The following is a 26,408-nucleotide window of genomic DNA, read 5'->3' on the forward strand; positions in this document are numbered from 1 at the left end:
TTCATGGTACATCATTCCTTCCCTGTGCAAAGTGCTTTTTACATTGTGTGTTCAGTGAACGGCAGTCAGAAAAGTCCTTTCCTGCACCACAGTAGGGATGCTCAGCTATGGAGGAATTGTATCATACACTTCCTACTTGATGTATTTACATTCTCAGTTTTTTGGTATCCGTGTATTTTATGACTGCTTGTCAGCAAGTGCCCCGACATAATCTTGCGCAGTGGCTTTGTACTTCTAGGACCCAGCAACTATAACCCAGGCCCACAAAAGGTGGGCCTTAATGCTACGGCAGCACTTGCTTATTGTCTGGACTTCAGGGCTGAGGGAGCAGCTTTACTTTTGTAAAGAAAAACTGAGTAGTAATTTAAAGTCAAAAGACATCCGTAGAAGGTGTGATCTGGGGAGCGATATTTCCTCCAAACTGATTAGTAAAGGATTCAAGTTGAAATCTGAACACAACAGACCTCAGTTAAGAAGGAGCTAAGCCAAATGTGGCAGCTCACAGCACCAAAAGCTTTACAAACTGTGAAAGAAAAGCAGTAAGAATATGCCCGCACAACCTTAACCTCCTCCCCTCTTTTCTTACACCACTGTTCTCAGTGGTTAAGTCCTGCTAGTGAGCTATTTATCTTTTTTACAAGGTTAATTTTCTAACAGTTTAGCCCCTTGAGCCAGCTCACCCTGAAATCAGATGATCATCAAAACCTCTACCAGGGAAGAGGCAGTCCTAGAAGGACCTTTACTTAGACCAGAGCAGATGAACACATAGGCTGTAGTTTGATGTACACTTAGCAACAGTCCCATTTCCACCTTTTAACGCTCATCAGTGGCACACTGTCCTTTGCAAGTACTCCTCCTCCCATCCCTTCAGTCACTTTTCTTCTGCGCCCTACCGGCTTCCTCTTGCTGTATGACAATGCAGGTTATGCTGTGTACAAGTGGGAAACAGTATTCAGGGTAGCTAGAAGAAGAGTTTAACATATAAAATTTTTACTTTAATAGATTCAAATAGTGGAATATTATAAAATAAATTGATCAAGACTGTGTAGGTGAGGAATGTAGAGGCATTCATTTTATAAAAGATCCCATTTTTCCCCCCCAATCATTTTTAGGTGAGTTTACTGGAAGATATACAAGTTGCTACTTCTAGTAGAGGCCAAGACCCATCATCTTCACACCACAATGTAAGTTTGACCCAGACATTTTGCCACTGTCTCAGTCCTCATGATGCCATGCTACTAAGAACAGACTACCCCACTCAATCAAATTCAGAACCAAGATGTTTACAAAGGGAAGAGTCTTTTCCTCAGTCAAGCTCTAATATCACAAATCCAGAATCACTACTTCATGGGTCAAATTTGACAGGGCTGTGTTCAGCTGCTGACATTAGAAACCTAACAGCCCATGATGACAATTTTGATGAAAGTAAACTCATGTCTTTCACTTTGGAGGAAGGCTTTGATCCTATAGAAGTTTCTCAGCTCTTTGAAGAACCTGGCTCAGATTCGGGACTGTCCTTGAACTCAAGTCACACCACCACCTCTTACTCAGTCTGCAGTGAAGATGCTGTTGGGTACAGTACCGATGTTAAACCTGTTTCTTTGCACGGCTTAGGAGCTGTTGGTGGCTATAGCCAAGAACACGGTAAATATAGACACGTGGAATATCCAGGTGATTCAGAGTGTTTTAGAGAAGCCACACTTCAGCAGTTTCTTCATAACCACACTTATAATCAGCTGCCAAGTCAAGCAGCATCCATTCCAGAGCATCAGCACCAGATGTGGATGGGGAAACCAAATGAAGTAAAGGATAGGTGCCATAATTCTACTGATACAAACCTTAGCAGCAATGAACATGGTGCAAAAGCTCTGAGAATACCATTTTCAGTAGATGAAATTGCAAGCATGCCCGTCGACTCTTTCAACACCATGCTAGCCAAGAACCATCTGACAGATACTCAGGTATCACTTCTACGTGACATCAGACGAAGAGGAAAAAACAAAGTCGCTGCCCAAAATTGTCGTAAACGTAAAATGAATGCAATTCTTAACTTGGAAGATGATGTATGCAATCTTCAAACACAAAAGGAGAGCCTTAAAAAGGAGCATTCTCAGTGTAGCAGATCAATCAGCCGGATGAAGCAGAAGTTAAATAACTTATACCATGACATTTTCAGTAGACTGAGGGATGACCAGGGTAGACCTGTTAACCCATGCCACTATGTCATGCACTGCAGTAGCGATGGCAGTGTTTTCATAATACCCAAACACTTGGACAAATCAGAACAGAAACAAGATAACAAAAAAGAGCAGAAACAAAAATAAGATGGCTGAAGATCACTTAGGTTTTATTTTTCCTGAAAGAATGGTAAGGATATTTGTGCGAAGGCTGGAGGTCAGCGATTACAGTAGTACAAACAGAAAAGACTACATTTGAGGAGAAAGACTGCATGTTCAAGGGTCTGGCAAACCCAGCTAACTCTGATCTGTTAGAATGTCCACAGCTGAGGCTTCTGGATGAGGAAATCTGTTTAAATTAGAATTAAAGGAGCTAAGCCATTAGTGTAAGTGTAGTTACATAGACCTATGTAAAACTAGGAATTTAGTTTCTGGTGATGGGGGAAGGGGGCAAAAAGCAAGCTTTAAAGTTACACATGGAAGAAAAATGTGTTTTAGTCTTGAGTACCTGATTCTTCATACACAGTGACCTTATTTTATTCTTTTTTAGCACTGAAAGAAAAACTGTAGCTCAAGTTCATCTTCACTTTAAATTTACTGTGCTTTGTCTTTGTTCAGAACTGTTCTGCTTTTCCTAGTTTTCCTTTGAGGAGAAAGGCCGAGGAGGCTATTGCATTTTTCCTCACTACTTTCACCATCATAGCTCCAAGCAAACTTAATGTACCAATTTAATTTTACAACTCATATGGTCAATCTGCAAATAGATTCTGAAAAATAATTAGTATCTGATTCAATATTGTCTTACCTTCATCCTCTGCAACTGAATCATTCTCAACTTTCTTCCATGAAAATAATGGTGAATTCCTGTTCTGTTTCATAGCCTGTAATACATTTACTTGTGTACCTTCCCTTTTCCCCCTATTTCTATACATTCCTCAAGGAGAAAGTACTAAAGTTTTTCTTTTTAGCTTTTTAAAACTGGTATTTTTTAAGTATCTTCAGTGTTACAGATTTAATTTTTTTTTCATATTTTCCCCAAATCTTTAAAGTAAATTAAATTGAACAAATTACTATTTATCTGTACATGTGATAATGAGGTTACACTCTGACAGTGGCTTTGAATGAAAAGAATTGTTTTTGGTTTTGATATTTATTTATTTGTGCTATGAAAAAGATGACATTTTATTCACTCACATACTTATTCACAACAGCTTATCCTTTTCTATTTTACAACCTGAAAAGGGTCTGCAAAAGAGATGGCCTAGAAGGCGTGTAATGAATAATAAGGAAGGAATATTAAGAGGCATAATAGTTTGTAAGATATTAAAATAGTAATTATTTTAACAACTAGATAGCAACAAATACTTTTTATTTATAAAAAAACCCCATAAAACTGGTATTAAAAAAAAATCTCATTGGTCACGGCATGATGACAATGTAGCAACTTTATGGTCAGATATGTTAAAAAAAAAGTACTTCCACCAAACACATAAAAACTACACATACGTGCAATACAAGTTTAAATGCCAAATTATACCTTTTAAAGAAACAAACTATGCCATTAGCATGTAAATCATGTTGTTCGTTTGCCACTTGTGTTTACAGTAACTGGTAGCATCAGTGGTATTTTCTAAAAAGGGAGCACTGCCTCAGAGTGCAAAATGCACTGAATTATCGATAATGAAATCAGCCAGTTCAAACAATTTGCTCTGCCTTTTATATTAAAAGATTTCTTTAAATAAATGTGTGCATCTGTTCTGTTGTTTATCAGTTTCGCCACAGCCTCAAACTGGTAAGGTAGCTTCCTAGCAGAAACTTTCATTAGTGAGGCCCTGAAATTTCTTGCTGTTGGTTAAGCATCAGTGTGAAGCGTGTCTATCCCAGCTGGTATTCACAAGGAATTTCTTTAATCACTATTTCATTAACTTCAACCAAAACATGCAACAGGTAAGAGATATATATGATGAATTGTGAACTTTCTAGTTCTGGGGAAAGAAAATAGTACATTTGAGTCAGCATGACTGTCATCTTTTAATTAAATGATGTAATAAGCATTTTAAAGTCTATGCATATAATATAGCCTTTGCAGGATCAGGTCTCTAAGTCTACTTCATGGCCCATGTGCACAAATTCTGATAGCTATTAGATTAGGCCCACCCATAACTGATAAAACCAGAAACCCAAGTATTTCTGTTTTAGGGCCACACAACCCAAATTCCTACAGTCCTACAAGGAAAGGGGCGGGGGGGGAGGAAAGAAAATGGCTAAATCTTCTGATGCGCACTGCAGTAGAGCGAGCTCTGCACTCTTGTAAAGCCAGCTACTAATGAAGTAAAGCATACACCCACCTGCACCCCAACAGGGTAACAGTTACATGGTTAAATTTTGGCACATGTTGAAAATAAGGAAGCAATGTTGAAACTCTTTCTGAGAACAATCCTAATAGAAAGCAGCATACTCCCAGGTGATCCATATAGAGTGAAGATCAGCCCCAACCCCATTCCATTACCTGTAAGTTTGCAGATTGGAAAGTATCATGAAGTGCCCTCTGCTAATGCCAGTCTCGTTCAACAACTGTATTTCTTTAAGAAGTTTGTGTATGCATCCCAATTTCCGAGAACTCAACTAGCGACTATACCCCTACAAAACCTCTCAGGTGAATTACTAGTTTTGGGTGGACTGTAACAGTGCTGATGACACAGATGCTGAGTGTTCGATCTGGAGGCACTACATAATTTTCTCAAACCTTCAGCTGCCTACCCACAGAAAAGACAAAACCGTAGGCAGAATTCGGAACAACGTCCTGTTTTTTTTCAATTTTAGTAGACTGCTACTGTTTCACTTAAGAACTGTTGACACTTTTTGAAGTATCTTCCCTTTCTGTGACTAGCCTATGTTTAAAGAAAAACAAAACCAAGCAAACACACCCAACCAGCATTGTTTAGTCTTGGCTTACATTTCACATACTTAAATTTTTATTTCTCAAAGTTAGGCTAGACAGATAAGGCAATAGCAGGTTTTATAGCAACTTTCCCTCCCAAAACAAAGGGTTCCTGAAGCTACTTTTAATATGCTTCATACAATGGCCTTAGACTGTATTTTCAACCTATGCACTAAAAGGAGACACTGCACAGGAGTTGAGGAGCTATTCAGGAAAACAGCGTTGTTACTTAACTGAAATGGTTGTAAAATGTGGGAAACCCCCAACTGAAGTCTATCTTGTGTTCTTATTGATAGTGTGTAACTTTCAAGAAAGCAAAATCCTAATGTGGGAAACCCCTGACCAAAGTCTATCCTGTGTAACTTTCAAGAAAGCAAAATCCTAATGTGGGAAACCCCTGACCAAAGTCTATCCTGTGTAACTTTCAAGAAACCAAAATCCTAAGTGTATAAACCAGGAACCACACTGTGTAAAAAGACATGATGTGCTATCAAACGTAGTCTGGTGCCAAGTATCTAGTGAAAAAGCTATCAGGGCTGCATTCTACCTTACCGAATACTAACATGGAGAAAAGCACCTCCCTGAAGTAGGAACAATGAAAACTTTTTTTTAAGACTTGTTATACTGCTAGAAAATTGCAAAACTGAAAATCGTAGATTTAGCTGTTGATACAGCAACAAAAAATGCAAATACCAACATGGGAGTTCTCATTAAAATATTGTTCCCATGGTAAAGCTATTAAGTATTCCATAATATTTGAGCGGTAAACTGCTTTTTTTGTTACATTAATGAAAAATAAGAGGTTCCCTGCAAGAGGTTAGAAAAGGTCAGATTGAGGAAGTATAGAGAAAGACACCAGGCGGCGGGGAAAAAACAACGCATAGAGATTACCTTCCCCATTACTGCTGGTAGCAACATGCATAGGCACTCCGGAACAGCGTTAGCCGCTAGCTGCTCTCAGATCCATACCTCTTCCAGAGAAGCATCCATTAGAAATGAACCCAAGCTTAGTACTTTATTAGAATGCAATACCCTAAGCATCATTTACGAAATGCAAGGCTGAACACTCAGGTACAGACATACCACAAATAAGCCCCCACAGAAGAGACACAGCATACTGCTGTAACACTATACACACTGAATGACCAACAGTACTGCACTGAAATGCAGCTTTAGCTTCACATTTTGGCTTTATTCAATAGACTTGGTTTCTTACAGAAGCTAAATTTTACAAGCTAAGACTGTTCCTGCTCAAGAGCTTACAATCTAGTTTTCGATGGGGTAAACCAGAGTAAAGAACTTCAAAGAGGAAACAAGACAAAACAACTTCATCAAGATCAGTTTGTCAGTTTTAACAGGTCAGTATTTGTCCCAAAATACACACAGTACATTTGTATCTAAGTATGGTTCCAATGAGAATCTTGAGGACAGAGCAGGCAGAGGCCTATAAATGAGGCAAGAGGACGCTTGGCACCAGGTTCTAGTGAAAAACTATTTATTAAATAAACCAAATAGAGATGACACATGTAACCATGTGAAGTCTTATTACCGTGGCATACCTCGTAAAAGCATTGCGACTTGATACCTGCAACTAGAACTTCGTTAAATGCATCAGCCATTGATTTTCATACAAGAATGCCTAAAAACCGACCAAAAAAAAGCAGACCAACTAAGAGGAAGCAAAGGGGTGTGGGGGGAAAAATAACATGTTGGTGAGAGCTTTGGAGGAAGAGTGATTTTCTAGGACTTGCCTACAAAGTTACCTTGTTCATACAATGAAGCAGCATGGGAGGTCACAGAAGCCAGTTTGTAAACTACGTGGTCCCCAAACACTGTTGGCCTAGTACATTCACAGCGATCTGTCATGCAAGTCACAGCCATTTGAAGTTAAACACCATTTGCTGTTGATAAATAAACCAGTTCCAGCTTACATTAACTGGAATAACTTCTGCTGCAATGCAAATCAACACTAGCTGCAAAGCAAGAGCACAACTGTTAAAAGGGACAGTACGACTTCCGGCAAAATGCATCAATGTTACCCAGGAACACCCATGTTACACTCCTCTGCATTCCTACCAGTATCACTGTATAAATGAAAAGAAAAACTGGCATCTCCCGTAGGAGGGTGGTGGAAAGTATCAGCACTAGTACAGGACTCCACTTGCATCATGCAGTCTGCTTTGAAAATTAATTGAAACACTGAAGCTATAGGGAATGTACCATTTCCGTATGTTCTCAGCAAATCATCCTCTTTCACAAATCTGGTCAAGTTGCCAAAACAAACTCAGCTGACAGCTCCTTCAAAATTCAGATCTATGTTTTTGGGGGTTTTTCCTCCCCAAATGTAGTATGACTTCATCCCCAAGAGAGTATGTACATTCATCATAAAACTAGAAAACCAGAGTCTTCTTCCCCACACATGACAAAGTTCAATTCCTGCTCATTTTACAGTATTAAGACCAAGTTCCCACAGTTTCCTAAACACTTTTCAGCACCCAAAGTACAAGTAATAGAAGTGAGTAAAATTCAACTTTCATTGTAAATAATACAGAGAACACAAAAGTCAGAGTGGCCAGAACCCTAGTATTGACCTCTATTCACCACCGCTTTATGAATGCAAGTCATACACTGCAGATTTTTGAGGTTGGTTTTTTTTTTTTTCCTCCAGTACGACCAGTTACCAGAGTTGTGTTGTCTTTCACATTCTTCCCTCAGTTGCTGTAGAAAGTGTTTGCTGGGGGCAAGCTGGGCCTAATACTGACAACCTGATCCTCAGTTCTTAGTACACAGAAACATACTGACCAGCAACGTTACCCTACTTTGAAAACAGAAAGTCCGTGGAATGACATAAACCCAACTTCTTAGAAATTAAAAGCGGAAAAGTATACGTTGTCTACAAATTGAGGACCAGTAATTGACCACACACTGTTGTTTTTATTCAAAGCTGCTAGCTTTCAGTACCAGGTTGACTCAAAACGGTGACTTCTATCACCGAATTCACCAGTAAACATTGTGATTGTCACTTGCTTTAATTCTAAAGAACATACCAAGAAAGAAGTGTCATGGAAGTTCAACAGTAAGACAACAAGAAACTTACTCAGATACCCCAAGCTTTCAAGACTTTAAATACCCAGTAACTTAGTTTTTGCATACTGCTGTCCTCTGTATGCTCCCTTCCCCCATCACCAGTAGATCAATATTAAAACATCCTCATTATGGAAATACACTGTAGTTAATTAAAGTAAATTTTAAACCTTGTTGCAAAACTACTGAAAGAGTGTAAACATCTCAAGCATAAAGAGAGAATTACTCCCCTGTGAAGTGGTTTTTTGGGTGGTTTTTGGGTTTGGTTTGGTTTTTTTTTTTTTTTGTCCTATGAATGTGGACTTGGCAACTGTAAAGAAAAAACTTCCATTAAACAGATCTAAGCTCCAGGAAAGAAGGCGAATTCCTTATCAACTTGTCAACTCATTCTGTTGGAAAGAAGAAAGAAAAGCAGATTTTGTGCGTCGTCTTTTTGTGCTTCCATTGCAGCCCACCGGTTACCTATACAAATATTTCAAAGTTCAACTTAAGAAACACAGAAAATATCGTATGTGAATCCTTAAATAGTATTGTTGAATTATATAAAGAAGATTAAAGACATTATGATTCTGCCAAAGCTAAGCATATAAATTTCAAGTTTAGAATAAACCATGTACGTAGGTAACAGGTTAGAACAGTACAGACTGAAGATACCTTCCCTCAAATACATTCCCAACTGAAGCTTTCCCAAGCTCACACTTGGGAGTTCGGTTTGGGTTTATTTTCTGGGGGTTCCCTCCCCCCCCAGAAGATGCAGCTATCAGTAATACAGTTCTGGTACAGCAGGAACTCTACATTCCAGTCTTTCTCTCGATGCTAAAAGCTCTTTACAGGTGAAAAGGATAAAGCTATTTTCCTATCACATTTTGACAAACTGTCTCAAGTAGTTAATTAACAGGAAAGGAGGAGATTTTTTATAAAGTGATATAAAACACAGCCAAAAAGCTATTTTAAAGCAATTGTGTCCAACAGCAAAAAGATCAGCATTTTTAATTTGTAGCACTGTTTCTCCCAACAGAGAACAGATGCCTACGGTCAGAGATACAAGTTCTGTGAATACACTTGCCAAGTTGACTTTGTTTTAAATCCACCTCAAAATGGAATGTTTCAAATCATGAAAGGGTCTAAAAGCTGCACATAAACATTATTTAATGTTAGACACACACTAAGTTTTATTAAGCATTACACTAGAACTACTTTGGTATAAAAAAATACTTTATTTTAAAGCTATGAAAGTTATAAAAATACGTAGTTAAACTTTCTACTCACAGAATGTTTGCTGTTTTAACATTAGTGATTTGTTTCTCCTAACGAATCTGAATTTTATTCAAAAGGTTTACAAGACATTATTACTATAATTTAAAAAACCCAGCATTACAGGGAGCTGTACTAATTGTGATGTTTTATCAGTATTCATTTAACCTCTAGATTTTTAATGAAGGCAGCAAAAACAACTATTTTCTGATGATACAGAATTTCTTATTTCTTGAAGCGTTTCTGTGGTTGACCACTTCTTCATTAGTTACCTGCAGCATGGCACCTTCCTGCCAAAGAAAAAAAAAGTGTATCTGAAGATGTTTATCACATATGTCTAAACCAAATTACCAATAGGGGAACTTCAGCCATTTTTAAAAAAAAAAAAAAAAAAGTATAAGCAGTTCACTGGTGTGTCTAACACAAAAAGGAACAGGACTTTTGTTAGCCAAGTCCATGTTCTTCAGTGGGTAGCCTTTTAAAGGCAATGGAACTTTGAAATTAGGGCATTTTTGGTTGCCTTTTTTTTTTTGGTGGGTTTTGTGGATTTTTATTTAAAAACCAAATCTGAGAGAGTATGCCACCCTTACTCTGAATAACTCATTACTCGAATTTCCATTAATTTGAGGTGCAAACATTCAATGCAGTGAGAGTAAGGCTGACTGAATTTGGCACTAAGGTTTATTAGCTGCAAGAACTATAAAAAATGGTGGAAACCTCAACATTCTAGCCAAATTCCAATTTATGTAATTACATTATACACTTAGGAAATACCACCTGCAGTTTCATTTGAAGTTTTCAACTTCCCCTCCTAAAGAACTGCTTATGCAGTTGTTAAAAGAATGGACGACACATTCCTTCACAGAGGCAGATGTATTCTGTGGTGCAATTTTTTTCCTGACACGTAAACAGTCTACAGTTACTTGGGAACCTTCAGGATGAAACGTGTTATATAAAATAGATTACAGTAGACAAGACACATAACAACATAGTTCATTTTCAACAGCACAGAACTACCTTCACTGCATTACCTTGAAACCACTGTAATGCACAGACTCCCAAGAAAAAATAAAATGTTGCAGGATGCAAAAATAAAGTTGTATGATTTAATTAACTTGTGACCTACCATTTTAACTACCAACACCAGGGATGGAACCCTTGCAAAGCTTTACTAATGGACACTTGCAGGTCTCATTTGTTCAACTGTAGCAGTGTACAGTGGCAGCAGTCTATGCTTGTCCAGGGTTCATATCATAGCTAGATTCCAGTAGGAAAAAAATATGTTAAGTAGCTGAAATTAACAAAAATTTGTTTGTAAAAAATTTAATAATACAAGAAAACAGGATTCACAAATTTCTTTTCAATTGGTAATTGTTAACTCAATTCATTGCTATGTTAAACTACATAACGATAATCACTATACTGAAAGAATACTGTCAAACAATATTAGTTTCTTGTTTTTGGAACATTAAGAAAGGAAAAGTAAATAAGATCTTACCTAAAGAAGTTTAACTGAAGCTTAGAACTAGTTTGCTCTACACCCTCAGCCTTCGTTGGCATCCTTATCAACTACTGTAGTTAAAGCTTTGCAGAAATACAGCGCAGCTTTTTAAGACTGGCTGAACTTAGTGACGTTTTCAAGAGTTCTCTTGTACTAGACCTGTGTCCCTGGAAGAGTACCTCGCTGGGGATATTTCCTTTCCTTGCCATTGAAGAAGCAGCATCTAAAAGATCTAAAAAGGTGTTTCTCCTTGCAGAGATATCCCTTAAGTTATCTAGGTATTTTAAACCTGATCATTTACAGACAACATACTTTTTTCTGACCAGCATTTAATTTTACATGTACAACAATAGCTTTATATTATTGGTGGGACCTTATGCTACCCACTCCTTGCCTTATTTTACAATATTAAAAAAAAAATCTAAAATTACACAATATTTCCTTTAGAATTATTTTATTAAATCATAAATGTACAACAGCTTCTTAACTCTACACACGCACTTAAATTTTTAAAAGGAAAACGTTATGTCTTATTACACCATGATCCTGGCTAATAGCTTTTCAAAACTTTGAGGAAAATCTTAAAAAAGGTTTCACATGTCACCTGAAACTTACAAATTTAACATTATCAAAGGAATGCTTCTACACTTACAAAGACCACTAGAAAGAAACAACAATTAAAAAGCTAAGAAACTGTCTCAAAGGCATTTTTACAGTCCTTCCTCCACAGTAAGGTAATGTTATTAAATAATCCAAATCCATTCACAAAATGGCTCTCTGCATCTGCTCTGGTGTCTTCTGCCATATCACTGCATATTTATGCATGACTGAGATAAGTGTTTCCTTAACATTGTTATTTCGATAACCTGAAGCTGTTCTGTTACCTCTGGGCTCTCATCCTCTCCTATTTATACAGTGAAGCCTGTTTCAACAGAAGTAAAGAGTAAAAAAATAGGTTATGAAATTATTCATCTAACCATTTTTTAAAGGAAAGATAATATGATCCTAAAAAGCTTTTAACTCCTGCAGCTACTCTCAAGAATCACTGCAATTTCAACACTTATAAACATACTTACCCATGGCATGCTTGCAGAAACTCAGTAACGGCTCCTCCCTCCATATCCACCACTTCCCCCACTGCCCCCTGGACCATAATTTCCTGCAATTGCAGAAAAAGAAGAAACAGCACAGTTACATCACTGCACTTTTTAAATCCAGGAATGCTTCTGATTCTATATGAGGATTAACATCTGCTTTATTTCCACAGACAGCATATACAACAAAGATTTTTAACATTTCGCTACCTTCCTCTAAATAACCTCCAAGAACTGCCACAAGACAATATGCTGAAATCTTAGAAGATTCAAGTGTCACATGTAATCTGATGCACTGTACTGTCTTGAGCCTGTGAAGGCTGACTTTATTTGCATGCTAAACCTTACAAGAAAGGGCTTTGTATTTCAGTTTCCGTTTCACAAGCTCTAAAAGCCATATTAAATAACACTTAGACAATAAAAGCAGAGTGTCAGAAAAAAGTGACACTACAACAAGAGGGGGGAAAAAAAGAAATCCCAGCAAGTTTAGTGGACGTTAACTAGACTCTACAAATAGTGTGAGCTGAAAGCAAAGAACATGAAACTTGGCTAAAAGCTTTACAGACTGCAACATTTCATAATATTCTGGAAAAAATTAGTATCTTGTCATTTATTTTCTAAAAAACAGCACTAATAATTTTCCCCAAGACAAGCTTTACAGTCTCAAGACGAAAAATTGCAGCCCACTTGCAGAAAGAGCATGGGCACTGCAGTCCACCTACTGCAGAAGTTACCCAATTTCTACGTATCAATCTTAGAATCACAGAATGGTTTGGGCTGGAAGGCACCTTCAAAGGTCACCTAGTTCCAACCCTCCTGCCACAGGCAGGGACACCTTCCACTAGACCAGGTTGCTCAAAGTCCCACCCAACCTGAACTTGGAACATTTCTTTGAGGGATGGGGTATCCACACCTTCTCTGGCCAACCCATTCCAGTGCCTCACCACCTTCATTATAAAGAGTTTCTTTCTTATATCTAATCCTAATCTACCCTGGTTTAGTTCAAAACAGTTACCCCTTGTCCTATCTTCCCTTCCACCTCCCCAAAAGACTGAAGCCCACCCACTCTGTTTGGCTCCAAGGCAGGTCAGGACATATACAATACCTCCACCATATGGTCCCCCCATGTTCCTGCTGCCACCAAAATTTCCACTCTTCATTGGACCATAATTTGAAGGTTGTTGGTTGTAGTTTCCAAAATCATTATAGTTTCCACTTCCGTAATTGCCTGCATTATCAATACAAAAGTGGAGAAATACCTAGATGAGCTAGAGTACATACAGCATCCACAAAGTTATCTGATTATTAGAATTTTAAAGTACAAAATCACACAGGTATTCCAGCAGCAGTGTATGCAACAAACTGCTTTTTCATACTATTTGGAAAACAGGAGCTTCCTTAGACAACATTTACACGCACCACCCCCCCCCCCAATCTCAAATGACTTGCACTAATTTACAACCGAAACGTGTGGTTATTTCAAGCCAGTAGATTACCTCCTCCATAGTTGTCATAACCACCTCCATAGCCTCCACCCTGGTTGCCATATCCAGGTCCTCCTCCGCCATATCCTCCTCTTCCTCCTCCGTAACCAGGACTGCCTCCAAAGTTGCCACCTATGACAATATAACCCTTTAAAATAAACTTTTCAGTGTAGAAGGCAACCAAATTCTACAGAATCAGAGGATATTTTCCTGTTTAGAAGTCTACAGGGGAAGAATAGGGTAGGAGTTTCGTAAAGAAATTTCTATGAACGCTATTTTTAAAGGCATATACCAACTCCCACACTAACTGAATTGTGACCAAAACCCACCAGTCAGACTGCCTAAAAGCCTCAATTAAAAGGCTTAATTAAAATCTTCATTTTCAGGAAATTTAGGAAACACTGCTATTCTAATGAAAAGAAAAGGGCATGGTTGTCTAAGAAATAACCATACAGTTCACCACAAGAAATAACCATATAAAAGTTTAACATGAGCCAACAGCCGTGTGTACTTCTAAAAGCCAACAAAATGGCTTTGGCAATTACAAATGGCAAGTGAATGTAAAAGTATTTCTGAATGAGAGATGAACAACCACCACAAAAAAAAAAAAAAAAAAAAGTATACTAACCTCCAGGTCCTCCACCATATCCGTTATACCCATCACCAAATCCACGGCCACTTCCATATCCATCTGTTGGAGAAAAAAGACGAAGTATTTCAATTCACCTGCAGCAAACTAACTGAATTCTCAAACCCCTATGACCTTAAGGACTAAATCTCAGACTACTGATTAAGGACAAGTACACTTGAATTTAGAAAAAATATATATGTGAAATAACACATCCAATCATTGCTCTGCATCTTCTATTTTCTTGCATTTGTAAGGTACCCAGTTTTTAATTTGGACACAACCCTTCCACCGTAAAGGTCAGACAAGCGTTGCATAGAATTACAGAGCAGAATCTCTGAATTCCTCAACAAAATTATTAAGTTTAGGTTAATTTTGGCTTTTAAGAAACTCCTTTAGGGGAAAAAGAAAAAAAAATTCATTTTACTGACTATCCAACATGATCAATCTGTGTACTACAGAGAAGATCTGGAAGTTATTCTTCCCAAAAGTTCTCTACATTTAATTTAAACAGTAGTAGCTTACAAAGTTATCCAGAACCAGACAGACAGTATAAATAAGGGGGGGAAAAAAAAAAAATGCTACAAACATGCCTGTCTTACCGGCTCCCCCTCTGAAATTGCTGCCAGGTCCTGGACCAAAGTTGCCACCACCTCCACGTGCATCACCAAACCCAAAGTTCCCTGTAACAGTTTAACATTTGTAAGTGGCAAGATCATGGAAAGTGAACACAAAAAAAATCAACCACAAAGCATGAACCATTACTCGTACGTACCTCCTCTCCCACTTCTGGAATTTTGAACTTCCTGCATTTCCTGTCTAGAGAGAGCTTTCCTTACTTCTGCATTATGGCCATTGATGGTGTGATACTTCTGCACTGTAACCACATCAAATAAGATACCCATCAGCATTTAAGTACTGATCTGGCAACAAATAAGAGTATCAGGCTTCCAACCATATCATTTAAAAAACCCAAAACACCATACAATTTTTAAGCAAAGAAACCAGTGTTTCTGGTTCCGACACAAAATACATGTTCTGACACAATTCACCAAAACTACGACGTAGCAAATATTCATGCACATAACTAATCCCGTTATCTCTTTAGTTTAAGTTTAGCTTTATATCATTACCATGACTGCAAGGATTAATACTAGCAAACAAAAGAGTGAAATGAAGCTTACTTACATACAATTTTATCCACAGGATCATGGTCATCAAATGTAACAAATCCAAACCCTCTCTTTTTACCAGACTGTCTGTCAGTAATGATTTCAATAGTGTCGATTTTTCCATATTCCTCAAAGTAGTCACGAAGGTGGTGCTCTTCAGTGTCCTCTTTAATACCACCAACAAATAGTTTTTTCACAGTAACATGAGCACCAGGTTTTCCAGACTCCTGTTAAAAGAATCCTTTAAATCACCACAAAGAAAAACAATTTCACAAATAACTATTTTGCCAGGATTTCAGGAATAGAATACTGATAAACTAAGATTTTTCAAGCACTGAGGTAGCCCTCTTACAATGCATGTCCCTGCAACCTTGCGTGGGGGTCCTTCTGGAGGGGAAGCAACATGAGGTAATTTGGAGGTTTTTCCTTCCCCCTTTATGTCAAAACCTTAAAAGCACTGAAAAAGATACACATAAAAGTGCTATGAAATGCATACAAGTAAATAAACGAGAGCACAATTTTTACAATTGAAACAAAGATGCGTCAGCTTCCTCTGCCCATTTCCCCAATGGCAGTGAAACCCACATTCCACTCACATCAACAGCAAAGGTCCTTCAATCTCAGAAAATCCACAGCTATGCATTTTAACTCCTCCTCAAAATATGAAAGCAACTCCTCACATTATTGGGTTATTTTTACACTTTGAGCACGATATCCAACCTGCTGCACTAGGTAGGAATGACTTATTCCTAAAGCTTAGCAATAACTTTGTGTGTATAAGCAGTACACACATATGCTGCTTTAATTACCTTTTTCTAAATGCTAACCAACCCTGCATTCTGCAGGGAATGGAAAGAAAACTGGGATAGCTACCAGGGGTACCAGTGGTTACGACTTCCATTTCCCCTGACATCTGGAACAGCTTGTTCAATTCCGGTTCATCAGTCCAAATGTATTAAACACCTAGGTCCAACGTTAAACTGGCAAACCCTCCCAGAGCTCCCACAATGTGGTAAACAGAAGTCACCTAGAATATGCACTTGCTCCTTGAACAGGACAGAGTTAATTTTCTTCCTAGTAGCTGGCATAGTGCTGTGTTCTGGATTTAGGATGAGAATAATGTTGACAACACACTGACGTTTTAGTTGTTGCTCAGTAGTGCTTACACTAGTCAAGCACTTTTTCAGCTTCTCATGCCCTGCCAGCAGAAGCTGGGAGCGGGGCACAGCCAGGACAGCTGATCCAAACTGGCCAAGGGTTATTCCATACCATATGACATCATGCTTAGTATATAAACCAGGGGGAGTTGGCCGAGGGGGCAGCGACCGCTGCTCAGGCAGTGGTTGGGCATCAGTCAGCAGGTGGTGTGCAATCACACTGTGCATCACAGATTTTGTATATTCTTTTATCATTATCATTATTATTTCCCCTTCCTTTGCTGTCCTATTAACTCTCTTTATCTCAACCCATGAAATTTACTTTTTTCCCCCGATTCTCTCCCCCACTCCACTGTGAATGCAGTGAGGGAATGGCTGTGTGGTTTTTAGCTGCCTGCCGAGTTAAACCACGACACTCCTCAAATACCTCTGTGCCACAATAACGTGGCCGAAAAGTTTACAGGTGCACTGCATTCCTGTGCACATATGTAATTTGTACCCTGAAGTTTAAAACCAAATATCCCTGGGGCTAAAACCACAGTTGTCCCAAGATGATTTTGTACACCACCACTGGAAAAAAGTGTTTCCCTACTACGTTCCCTATTTTTAGTCATGTCAGTTATATACTGTTTAGAAATACCCCAAAAGATCTTGGAATAGTCAGGAGAGATTGACAGGAGTTTATTAATTTGAGGTTTAGTAACAGTAACCACTCCAAAGAAGAGCTGGTTTGGAATTTGCATAATTACAGGCATTCAACATGTTTTCACTAACAAGACTTTCAGACCCCGGTTGCGTCCCTTGCAGACACAATTCTACAACCAAATAACTTAATAATTCACTGTAATAACTAGAAGTGTGGGAAACAGTGCCCCAACTATGGCCTTTTAACTAGAGAATTTAAACTCAGGCAATTTCAAACAAGAACAGAGCATAACTGTCTAACCAAAACAGAGATTCCTTTTTCAAAGCATGAAAATACCTGCTTTCAAGCCCTACTTACCTCTCTAGCCACAGCTCTCTTAGGCTCAACCACCCTTCCATCAATCGTGTGAGGTCGTGCAGCCATGGCTGCATCAACTTCAGCCATGGAGGAGAATGTTACAAAACCAAACCCCCTTGACCTTTTGCTTGCAGGATCCCTCATTACCTAAAAATAATAAACATGTTTAAAGCATTTCTACCTGTCTCATGTTAAGCTTAACACTAATAACATTTGGAGAAAACATGTAAACCTGATTTAAGTTTTCCTTGATTTGATTTCAAAACACAATTATAATAAAGTAGCAGGCTATGCTGATTAAGTACATGAACAGCACTGCTTGGCATCACAGAAATTCAAACCATTGTTGTCCTCCAAGACTCTACCCATAACTCGGAAATGCTGCTAACTCTATCAACAGCGTTTGCACGGGAAAGGCTGTGCATAGCTTCAACGGACTGAATTATGTATAAACTAACCAAATTACACTTAAGAAAATTTAGTATTCCATCTTTTCATTAAGCTATCCAGAAAACAAACTCCCCACTTTTACAATTTCTAAACATTCTATGCCATCATTGCACATTAGTATGCCAAACTTACCACACAGTCTGTAAGTTTCCCCCATTGCTCATAGTAACTCCTCAGGCTTTCCTCAGTCGTTTCAAAGCTTAAGCCACCAATAAACAGTTTGCGGAACTGCTCCTTTTCCCTCTATCACAGAAAAAAAGATTACATTAATATAATTAATAATACCCCCTCAGCATCAGCATAATTATACACTAAGTAAGATTTTCTTAAGTGTCAAAAACTTTCAGTAAGACGCATTTTTCAAAATTAGGCTTGGCTCTTCTAAATGTTACACCAGTATTCAAGAAATCAAGCAATTTATGCAATCCTATGGGTCCACTTTTACGATACAGATTTCAATAATGTGCCTCTTCCCATCTCTCCCTCCAAATATTAAGAGCAAGGGACCATACTCAAAGGCTTCCAGAATAGTCCTCTCAAAGATCTTTAGGAGATGCTTTTTAAAGAAAAGGAAAATAAAACCCCAAAGTTCTTATTACAGATAACATGAATTCATTCACAGTGTCTGACTCTATTCCAGATGGCATTTGTTTCTAAAAAGCATTTTGGCTCCAATTGTTGTACATGAATACTATCATGCTATTTACCCAAAGCATTGAAAATAAAAACAAAAGATATGGCTAAAGATGATACTGCACCATTGGAATTAACGGTAAACATATCCACCCTCAACAGCAACAGTATCAAAACCAAGTGGATTCCCCTTAAAACAGAAATGAGTAGTACACATTCGCCTATGTACCCACTAATACAAATTACGCTTTCAGTAAGACTTTGTTCTATTACCTTTCAGAGATATTATCACTGTGCTTGTTCAGCAGAAATTTCTGCTGTGATTACAAGTACATAATTAAAAAAAACCCAGGACCAATAATGAGGTATTACATTTACTATTTTGTATGTGGTATTATACCAAAGCAGGAAGGACAACCTTTTCATCCATTTTAAATGGTAGAGGTTGAAAAGTAGTCGTCTTCCACAAAATTTAAGATTTCACAATGTTGTTTGAAATAGAATTGTCCTGCTAGGGACAAGAGAACTCAAATGCAATGATTACTTCAGCCGTATACTGTTAACTAATTTTAAAAATCAAGAAGATCTGCTTGGGTGTTTGGTATTGTGTTTTCTTTAGGGTAATTTAAACAACCCAAACACTGCCTAGTTATCTATAACTGAGAAACACAACCCAACCAACTATGCACTGCACACACATTAAGATAAATATAAAAAGGAAATTAGACGACCAATGAGAAACAATGAGGTTTGGAAAATAAGCAAAACAGTTCAGTGCACAAATGCTTTTAGAACTATTAAGCCAATCTGCATGTAGACCAACATGTTTTCTGAGGTCATCCAAGGCAAGCCTGGATCTAGATGCATGGAACAGGAAGGCAATTACTGTAGGTAGTACCAAATCAGTTTTTGTTCAAAATACATCACCCAATTACCAGCTTGAGATACTGCAGTCTGACAAGGAAGTCAACCATTAGAAAAATACCCCCCCCCCAAGTAAATACTGTTATTTGAGAACAAAATGTCTCTTAAACTTGGATTTGCTGTTGCACTATGATTTTTTCTTCTAAGAAACACAGAGGAAGCTAGTACTGTCTCCTCCTTGTACAGACATGCAAAATTAGACACAAGAGTTTAAAAGCAGCAAACCCATGTTATTTCACCTCATCTCTTAAATAAAGGAACGGATGCTATGCAAAAACTCATATGCTGCAAGTCATACTATCATTCATAATCTGAGTAGGCTAGCAGAGAAATCATTTTAAGCAATGCTACTGCAGAAGAAAATCCTCCCTTCAAATTACTTCAGTTCTGCTGCTTGAAAATTAGGGACTACTTGCTACAGTTTCATAGGCCCACAAAAGACTCTTTTTCCTATATAATCGACTGTCATGTGTCTAACAATGCATGTTTATATTCTTATGGAAATATGAGAATCGAGCAAATTTAGACCTTTGAAAAGTTATAAACACATAAATGAAAATCAAGGAAAGAATGGAATCCATCAGCTGTAACAACTGCATTTGTTTTTTTAAAGGACAACGTATACCACACATTACTAATTTAATATTAAACAGAACAGTAACACACTCTGCAGATGTACAAATTCTGAGGAACTGTAATCCGCCATGTATTAAGTGTCATGCAGTACATGCCCCACCCAGAACAACATCTAGGCACCACACGTCAGGACACAGCAATAACAAAATTCACTGCCAGTTCTTCAGTTAAAACCACTGTGTGAAACTATCATAAACATGTCGTTCCACTAACACATGCACAGCCTCAGAATGTAGAGAGGCTATTTGTTTTAAATGTGTCAGTTTTACGAAGCTCTGGTTAGTCTAGCATTAACCTCTCACCAGGGTCCAGAAAGCTCTGACCATCTGAAGTTTATGCTGAAGCTGTAAAATGCAAAGCTCCAGTCCCTCTCAGAGTCTTGATGAAAATCCTCATTTGGTAAAAACAACCTCCCCACACAAACAACCCACGCTGCCAAGGCCCACAACATGAAAGGGGTTTTTCTTTCAGCCTTTAAGATTTCCATTGTACACTCTGTGGTAGGAATGGAGTGCTAGAGAAAATCTGTATGAACCCTGTAGAATCTTTATTAGTGCTTATTTTAAGCCTTCCTTCACAGGCTTAAAACAACACTTCAAAGGACTGGAAAATGCGTAGCCTTTGCCGGAAAATTCACCATCAGAGCAAGAAAATGTGTTTCATGTAGCAATAATGTGTGCACAAATACTCCAAGCTGACCGCAGACTTCTGCAGAGTTAAGAACCCGAGTAACAAAAATGGCTAACGGAGACAAGTGAGCGGGGTCTCTGAACTACTATGGCTAGGCCTGCCAAAAGCAAAGCTGGGTTTACTGGTCCCAAACTAGGAAGACACTGCTCTCCCTCCCTCCCGAGCCCCGTTAGCCCCTGTACGTTCCACAGGGCTTTGCAATCCGACAGCCTGGTTCTCCCCCTTCCCCCGCCGCCCGATGTTATCAGGAGTGAGGCGGTTACCGTGCCGGCTCCGCCATGTGGCGGATATCAGGAAAACAGGGGCCCCCGCAGCTAGAAGGGGAAAATGGCGCCCAGAAGCAGCCGTCGCCTCCAGGGACAGCGATGCGACGGGAAGGGAAGAACTTCTGGAAGCACCGACCCCAGATTAAAAAGACAACCAAAACATTAAATAACACGCGGGTCCTCGGACGAAACAGAAACCCAAGTGTTGCAAATCGCTTCTAGCGTGCACCTACACATACGGCGCCAGGAAGAGCTTGCAGGCGCTGTTTTCTGCCCCCGCAGATACCAGGCGACTACAGCCGCCTGCCCAGCTGGCAGCCCCTGCTGCCCTCCCGCCTCACCCGCTTTCTCATCTTCGGATTGATCCTCACCGCCTCACGCACAAGCGAGTCTCGGCGCCGCCATTTTACCCCTCCCCTTCGGCACCGCCATTACTAGCAGCGCCACCCCGGCCGGTCGGCACCTTGCAGGGCAAAGGCGACTCCCCGGATCGCGCACTGACTGACCTCCATAGCCTCCGTGCGTCCCCCTCCAGCGCCACCTTAACGGCCGCTCGGCTAACGGGTACGTGATTTAAGAACTCGCCACCCGCCATGCACGGTTACCGCAGCTTCCGCCTCCTCTCTCGGCTGCGCACCAGCCCCAACCGCCGCTTCCAGAACCTTCCTCCCCGCTAACGCTTCCTCTGCGGAAAGCCACCCAGCCCCCCCAGCCCGCGGCGCACCCGACCGGGAGCCAGCAGCGGCACCCAGACCTGCGCTGACAGGGGCTCAAGCCCACTCGTAACGCCCAGACCCGGAAAAATTCGCTCCGTACGCATAACCAAACGTGCCACCCTCCTTAAAAGCAAACCCTGGATTCGCCCTTTCCACGTACCATATTCTTCATGGTTTACGTGTTCCCGCTTGAGAGTACCGTACAACTGGTTAGTAATGGCTGCCTTAACTGTTACGTAATTTGAAATTCAGCTCCACGTAGTGCTAGCGCCCTCCTTCTCCAGCCCAGGCTCGCTTCCGAGGTTTTAGTTTTTTTTTTTTTTTTTAAAAAAAAAAAAGGCTTGAATCTGGAGCTTAAATATCTCCAAAGGGGCAGCAGTTCTGTATAACGCCCCTACGTGTTTTTATCACGTAATAAAAAGTCATCAACTCCGTTAGTAATGGCTGTCTCCGAAATGAGCCGAAGGAGCCGTCGTCGTCGAGCTTATCCGCTTCGACAGTCGCCGGAAAAAGCCGAAAGGGGATTGCAAGCCCATTCGACTCGCTTCGGCAATTTCCGGAACTTGCCGAAGCCGACAAGAATGGCGCTCGGGACCTGCTCGGCAATTTCCGGAGAAAAAAACGCAGCAGTCATCGACTACCCAGCCCGCTCGGCAATTTCCGACAACGGAAGAGACTCGCACTACGTGCCCGAGCGGAGCCGAAGCGGCCCCGATCACAGCTGGCACCGTGTCGCTTTTTTTTTCCGGAAATTGCCGAACGGCCCCGAAGGCTCAAACCTCAAAGCGAGGGGTTATAATTAGCCGAAGGCAGCCTGGTATCGCCTCCCCCCCCCCCCCCCCGCAGCCACCGCCGTGCAGGGAGCGGGCGGGAGCAGCGCGAAGCGCACCCCCGAAATCTCCCCCCGTGGTTGGCGGCCTGGCCCCTTCCCCCGGGCAGGAGGAAGTGATAACTACCCAGATTTTGGCGCCAGCGCCGACACACCGCGGGGGCCCGGCAGCCAGCGGAGGGAGGCGGACTGCGCCGCAGCCTGCTCCGCTCTACCCCGCAACGCCGACATCGGGCGCGGCGCCCGCTTCGGCACTCTGTTCTTCCTTCCTTCCTCCCCTCCCTCCCTTTTTCGCTCTTCAGCGGCCCCGCACGCACCGCGACAAAGGGTGAGTGCTGCCGCCCCGCGCACCAGGGAAATGGCGCTGGAGCTGCTCCTTTCTTCCCGCCCCCTCTCCCCCCCCACCCCCCACGCTCCCAGGGAAAGCCAGCGCGGATCCACCCGCGGCTCTTCACCCGGAGCGAAGCCTCCCTAGCTGACTCTGACCCCTTTCCCCACTAATAAAAGAGTTTTCGAGCTCCCCGCGCCCTCGCTAACGACTAGGCCTCCCCGCCGCAACGCGGGAAATGGCCGCGCTCCAAACGGCCCCCTCAGCCACGCCGCAACGAGCTTCAAACCCACCCCAGAACTCCCTGCCCGCCCTCCCCGCTCCCGGGGCCGGCCGGGGCCTCCCTCCCGCCCCGACTGCGGGCCTCGCTGCGCGGCGGGCGGCGCCCGCTCCGGCCCAAGGCGCCCTCATGGCGGCGGCGGCCATCATGGCGGCCGCAGTTACCGGGCGCCGCGGGCCCGTTCCCCCGCCCGCCGCACCGCCGGCTCACCCAGTCGCTTTCTCTGTCGCCGCGAGGCATCTTCCTTCTTTTGGACGCCTGACGCGGTCCTGCGCTAGCCCCCCGTTGGAGAGACGTCTTGGCCCCCCTCCTGTGCTGGCGGCGACGACGGTAGGAGGTTGCAGCTCGCGCGTAGGCGGCGTCGTGCGCTCTGCCCCGTCAGCCGCCGGCGCGCAGTGCTCGGCCAGCCCAGCCCCGCCAGCCGCCGCCGCGCCCGCCCTGCGCCGCGCCGCGCTGCCGCCCAGCCGCTCCCCACCCCCTCCGCCCTCCCTCCCTCCCTCCCTCCCTTCCCCCACCCCCCGCCTCAACCCCCCTCAGATGTCGCTGTTGCCGCCGCTGCTCAGTGCGCGCAGGGCGAGAGCGAGGAGGAGACGGGAGACCCGAGCGGCTGGGCACCATTGAAGTCTGTATCCTTCTCTCTCTCCCTCTTTCTCTCGCTCCAGCCGCCTCCTTCTCCCCCCCCCCGCCGCCACCCCACGCCCCGACTCCCCTTCCCTCCGCGCCCCGCGGCGCGGGCCTGGCCCGCGGGCCGCCGCGGGGAGATGCGGGGTGCAACCCCCCCCCCAATACACCGCCGCTTCCTTGGCGGCGGGGGGTGACGGGCGGAGCAGGGCTGCGGGGCGGGGGGGGGGGGCGCCGCGGCCCCGGCGCTTGCACGGCGCCTCTCGGCCCGCGCGGGAGAGAGGGAGGAGGAGGAGGGCCCCGGAGCGAGCGGGCTTTGCCGCGGGGAAGGAGGGCTGCGCCGGGGGGCGGGGGCAGCGGCGGCGGACGCGCTCGGGAGACAAAGCCAGCCCGCCACCGCTGAGGGACGGCCTCCGCGACCGGGCGTCCCTGCTCCGGGAGGCGGCGGCGTGTGCCGGGCCCGGGGGAAACGTGGCGGGGTGGGGGAGGCGGCGTGGAAGGGGCCCTGGCGGCGGGGGCGCGGTGCGCAGGGCCCGCCGGGCGGCGGCGGTGGCGGCTGCCCGGGGCGGGAGCGGCGGGCCCCCTGCCCTACCTCACCTCGCCTCGCCTCGCCTCGCCCTGCCTTAGCGGGGCGGCGGGCCGGCCCCTTGCCGCCCGGGGCGTCCCCGCCGGCCTCACGTGTGGCCAGCGCAGGCCCGAGGCGCAGCCTCTCCCCCCCCCAGCAGGCCTCCGCAGGGCTGCCTGTGTTTTCTGGTGGGGGCGGCGCGGGGGTTTTGTTATTGTTACTCTTGTTTCTTTTCCCCCCCTTCGCTCCTGCCTTTCAGAGGGGGGCAAGACGAGCCCCTCTGCGCTGGGGCCCTGGTCCCTGCCCTCCTCCCACCTCACCTACCCCACCGCCTATGGGGCTGCCAAAATCCCCCTCCCGCCTCAGGGGGGGAGTTGGGCGGGATTGCAGAGTCCGGCAGGTTTTCTGGCCTTGAAGGACTTTCTCTTTTGCCATGCCCAGGCATATGGGGAATTCTAACAGATCTATAGTTTGCAGTGGGGCGGGGACAATACATGCCTGAGGAGGTGGCCGGTATGAGAAATGACATGGAAAAGGGGATGGATTGTGTTCAGCATCGTTCGTGTAGGTTAGATACGTAGTATGGACAGCTTAGCTGAGTTAATATTGCTCTAGGACCTTAACTCTTGCAAACTTGAGACTCAGAAGGCAACGTTATTGTTGCGTTAAGATAAATATTTGCTGTTTACAAGCATTTACTACAATATAAGAGTAATGGGTGACTCGTTATTACACCGCAGATATGTAGCTGCTCCCCACCAGATTCGCAGTTAGCATACCTAGGTATATCTCGATTAACTGCTAGACTCTGAGCTCCTGTTCTATTGGGTTTAAGGAAATAAGCATCCCTGATGGTCCTCCCCCTTTTCCCTAGAAACATCTCTGTGCCTTAGAAGGCCTTGGGAAAAACCTTTTTTCAACCCTGTATACCACTTTGTCAGTATTGTTTATCCTGGCTAGCATAATGGTGTGTTACTGGGTTATGCCGGACAAAGTAGTAACCTACTTTTTGTTCTGGATTTAATCCGTATTAGAAATGTTATATGCAGTGAATACATGGGGGTTGGAACAAGGACCATGCTTGTATTGGGATGCCTTTCTTTGAGTAATGTAAACTTCCTTTTAATTGTCATGCATTTTTCTAGTAAAAGCTCTGCAAGTCTGCAATAAAAATGGCCTCCAATAAAACTACATTGGTAAGTTCATGCACACCTAAAGTATATAAGGATTTAATCAACATATTTTTCTTCAAACTTATAACTTGGCATCTCCATTTAAAAGATACATCCACATCTCCCCTCCCCAGCATTATTCTGACCAAAATTTCAGATCCAGAAAGTAAGGCTACTAGAAAGGACATTGTCTTTGGCTTTAATAAATCTGCCATTTCTAAAGAGACTTGTTGGGAAAAAAATATTAAAGGACTCTGCACTATTTCATCAGTCCTACAGTAGAAAACACTAAGGATTTTTTTTTAGCCTCCTTCCAGCACACCATGTAATTCATCATATATGTAAAAAATAAAATCCAAATCATGTATTCATTTAATTTTTCCCAGTGTATTTTTGGGAAAAACTAATTGAGAAAAGGCAGTCTTTACAGATGAAAAAGAACATTATTGGGAAATGATGCCTTTTGAAATGATTTTTAACAAATAACAGTTTCTTTGAATTTCATAGGAGCAGAGATTATCAGATGTCAACCCCTCCTGGACCGTTTTAATGATGCATTCATGGATCTCAAGTCCTGTAAAGCTTTGCTTGACATTAAAATATGCACTTCTAAGGGCAGTTGGTTGCTGGTTACCATTCAACTAATAATGATACATAATTTTGTGAAAGACAGAATTGAAAAAGTACAGCATGAGATGCATCTGAGGTGGAGGCAGGGAAGTAAGCAAAAATACATGTGTACAATTCAAGATTTGGGTAGCAGCACAACTCATTTACAATGCACTCAAAAGGCCTGTTCTTAA

The 26,408-nt window shown here is 42.5% G+C and overlaps 2 protein-coding genes across 14 annotated transcripts in view; one reads left to right on the forward strand and one right to left on the reverse strand.

Moving 5' to 3' along the window:
- CBX3 (chromobox 3) overlaps positions 1-26,408 on the forward strand; it is a 52,635-nt gene that overhangs the window by 17,560 nt on the left and 8,667 nt on the right. For 2 of the 12 annotated variants that reach the window (XM_075706351.1, XM_075706357.1), the window contains exon 1: positions 23,764-23,869. The exons of 1 other annotated variant lie outside the window; for it this stretch is intronic. Coding sequence is in view for 4 of the 11 variants with exons in the window: in XM_075706346.1 (XP_075562461.1) it covers positions 1,113-2,324 (1,212 nt within the window). In the remaining 7 variants the exon portion in view is untranslated. Of the gene's footprint in view, positions 1-1,112; positions 4,403-21,619; positions 21,659-22,840; positions 22,968-23,548; positions 23,578-23,763; positions 23,870-24,680; positions 25,630-26,112; positions 26,312-26,408 lie in introns of those variants that run through there. 9 more of the 12 variants (XM_075706348.1, XM_075706346.1, XM_075706345.1 and 6 more) reach the window with 9 other exon arrangements.
- Positions 9,615-23,489, reverse strand: HNRNPA2B1 (heterogeneous nuclear ribonucleoprotein A2/B1). 2 transcript variants are annotated; one of them, XM_075706362.1, is made up of 12 exons: positions 23,458-23,489; positions 18,078-18,188; positions 17,496-17,642; positions 15,352-15,562; positions 14,939-15,040; positions 14,766-14,846; positions 14,164-14,226; positions 13,548-13,667; positions 13,157-13,279; positions 12,034-12,116; positions 10,583-10,713; positions 9,615-9,746 (listed from the first exon to the last, which is right to left on the reverse strand). In XM_075706362.1, exons 1-10 carry the CDS (start codon positions 23,485-23,487, stop codon positions 12,055-12,057), a joined length of 1,050 nt encoding a protein of 349 aa, XP_075562477.1. In that variant the 5' UTR covers positions 23,488-23,489; the 3' UTR covers positions 9,615-9,746; positions 10,583-10,713; positions 12,034-12,054. The 2 variants fall into 2 exon arrangements, with proteins under 2 accessions (XP_075562477.1, XP_075562476.1); XM_075706361.1 differs by having other exon boundaries at positions 14,757-14,846.

The sequence above is a fragment of the Pelecanus crispus genome, chromosome 2, assembly GCF_030463565.1.
Source record: "Pelecanus crispus isolate bPelCri1 chromosome 2, bPelCri1.pri, whole genome shotgun sequence".
NCBI lineage: Eukaryota > Metazoa > Chordata > Aves > Pelecaniformes > Pelecanidae > Pelecanus > Pelecanus crispus.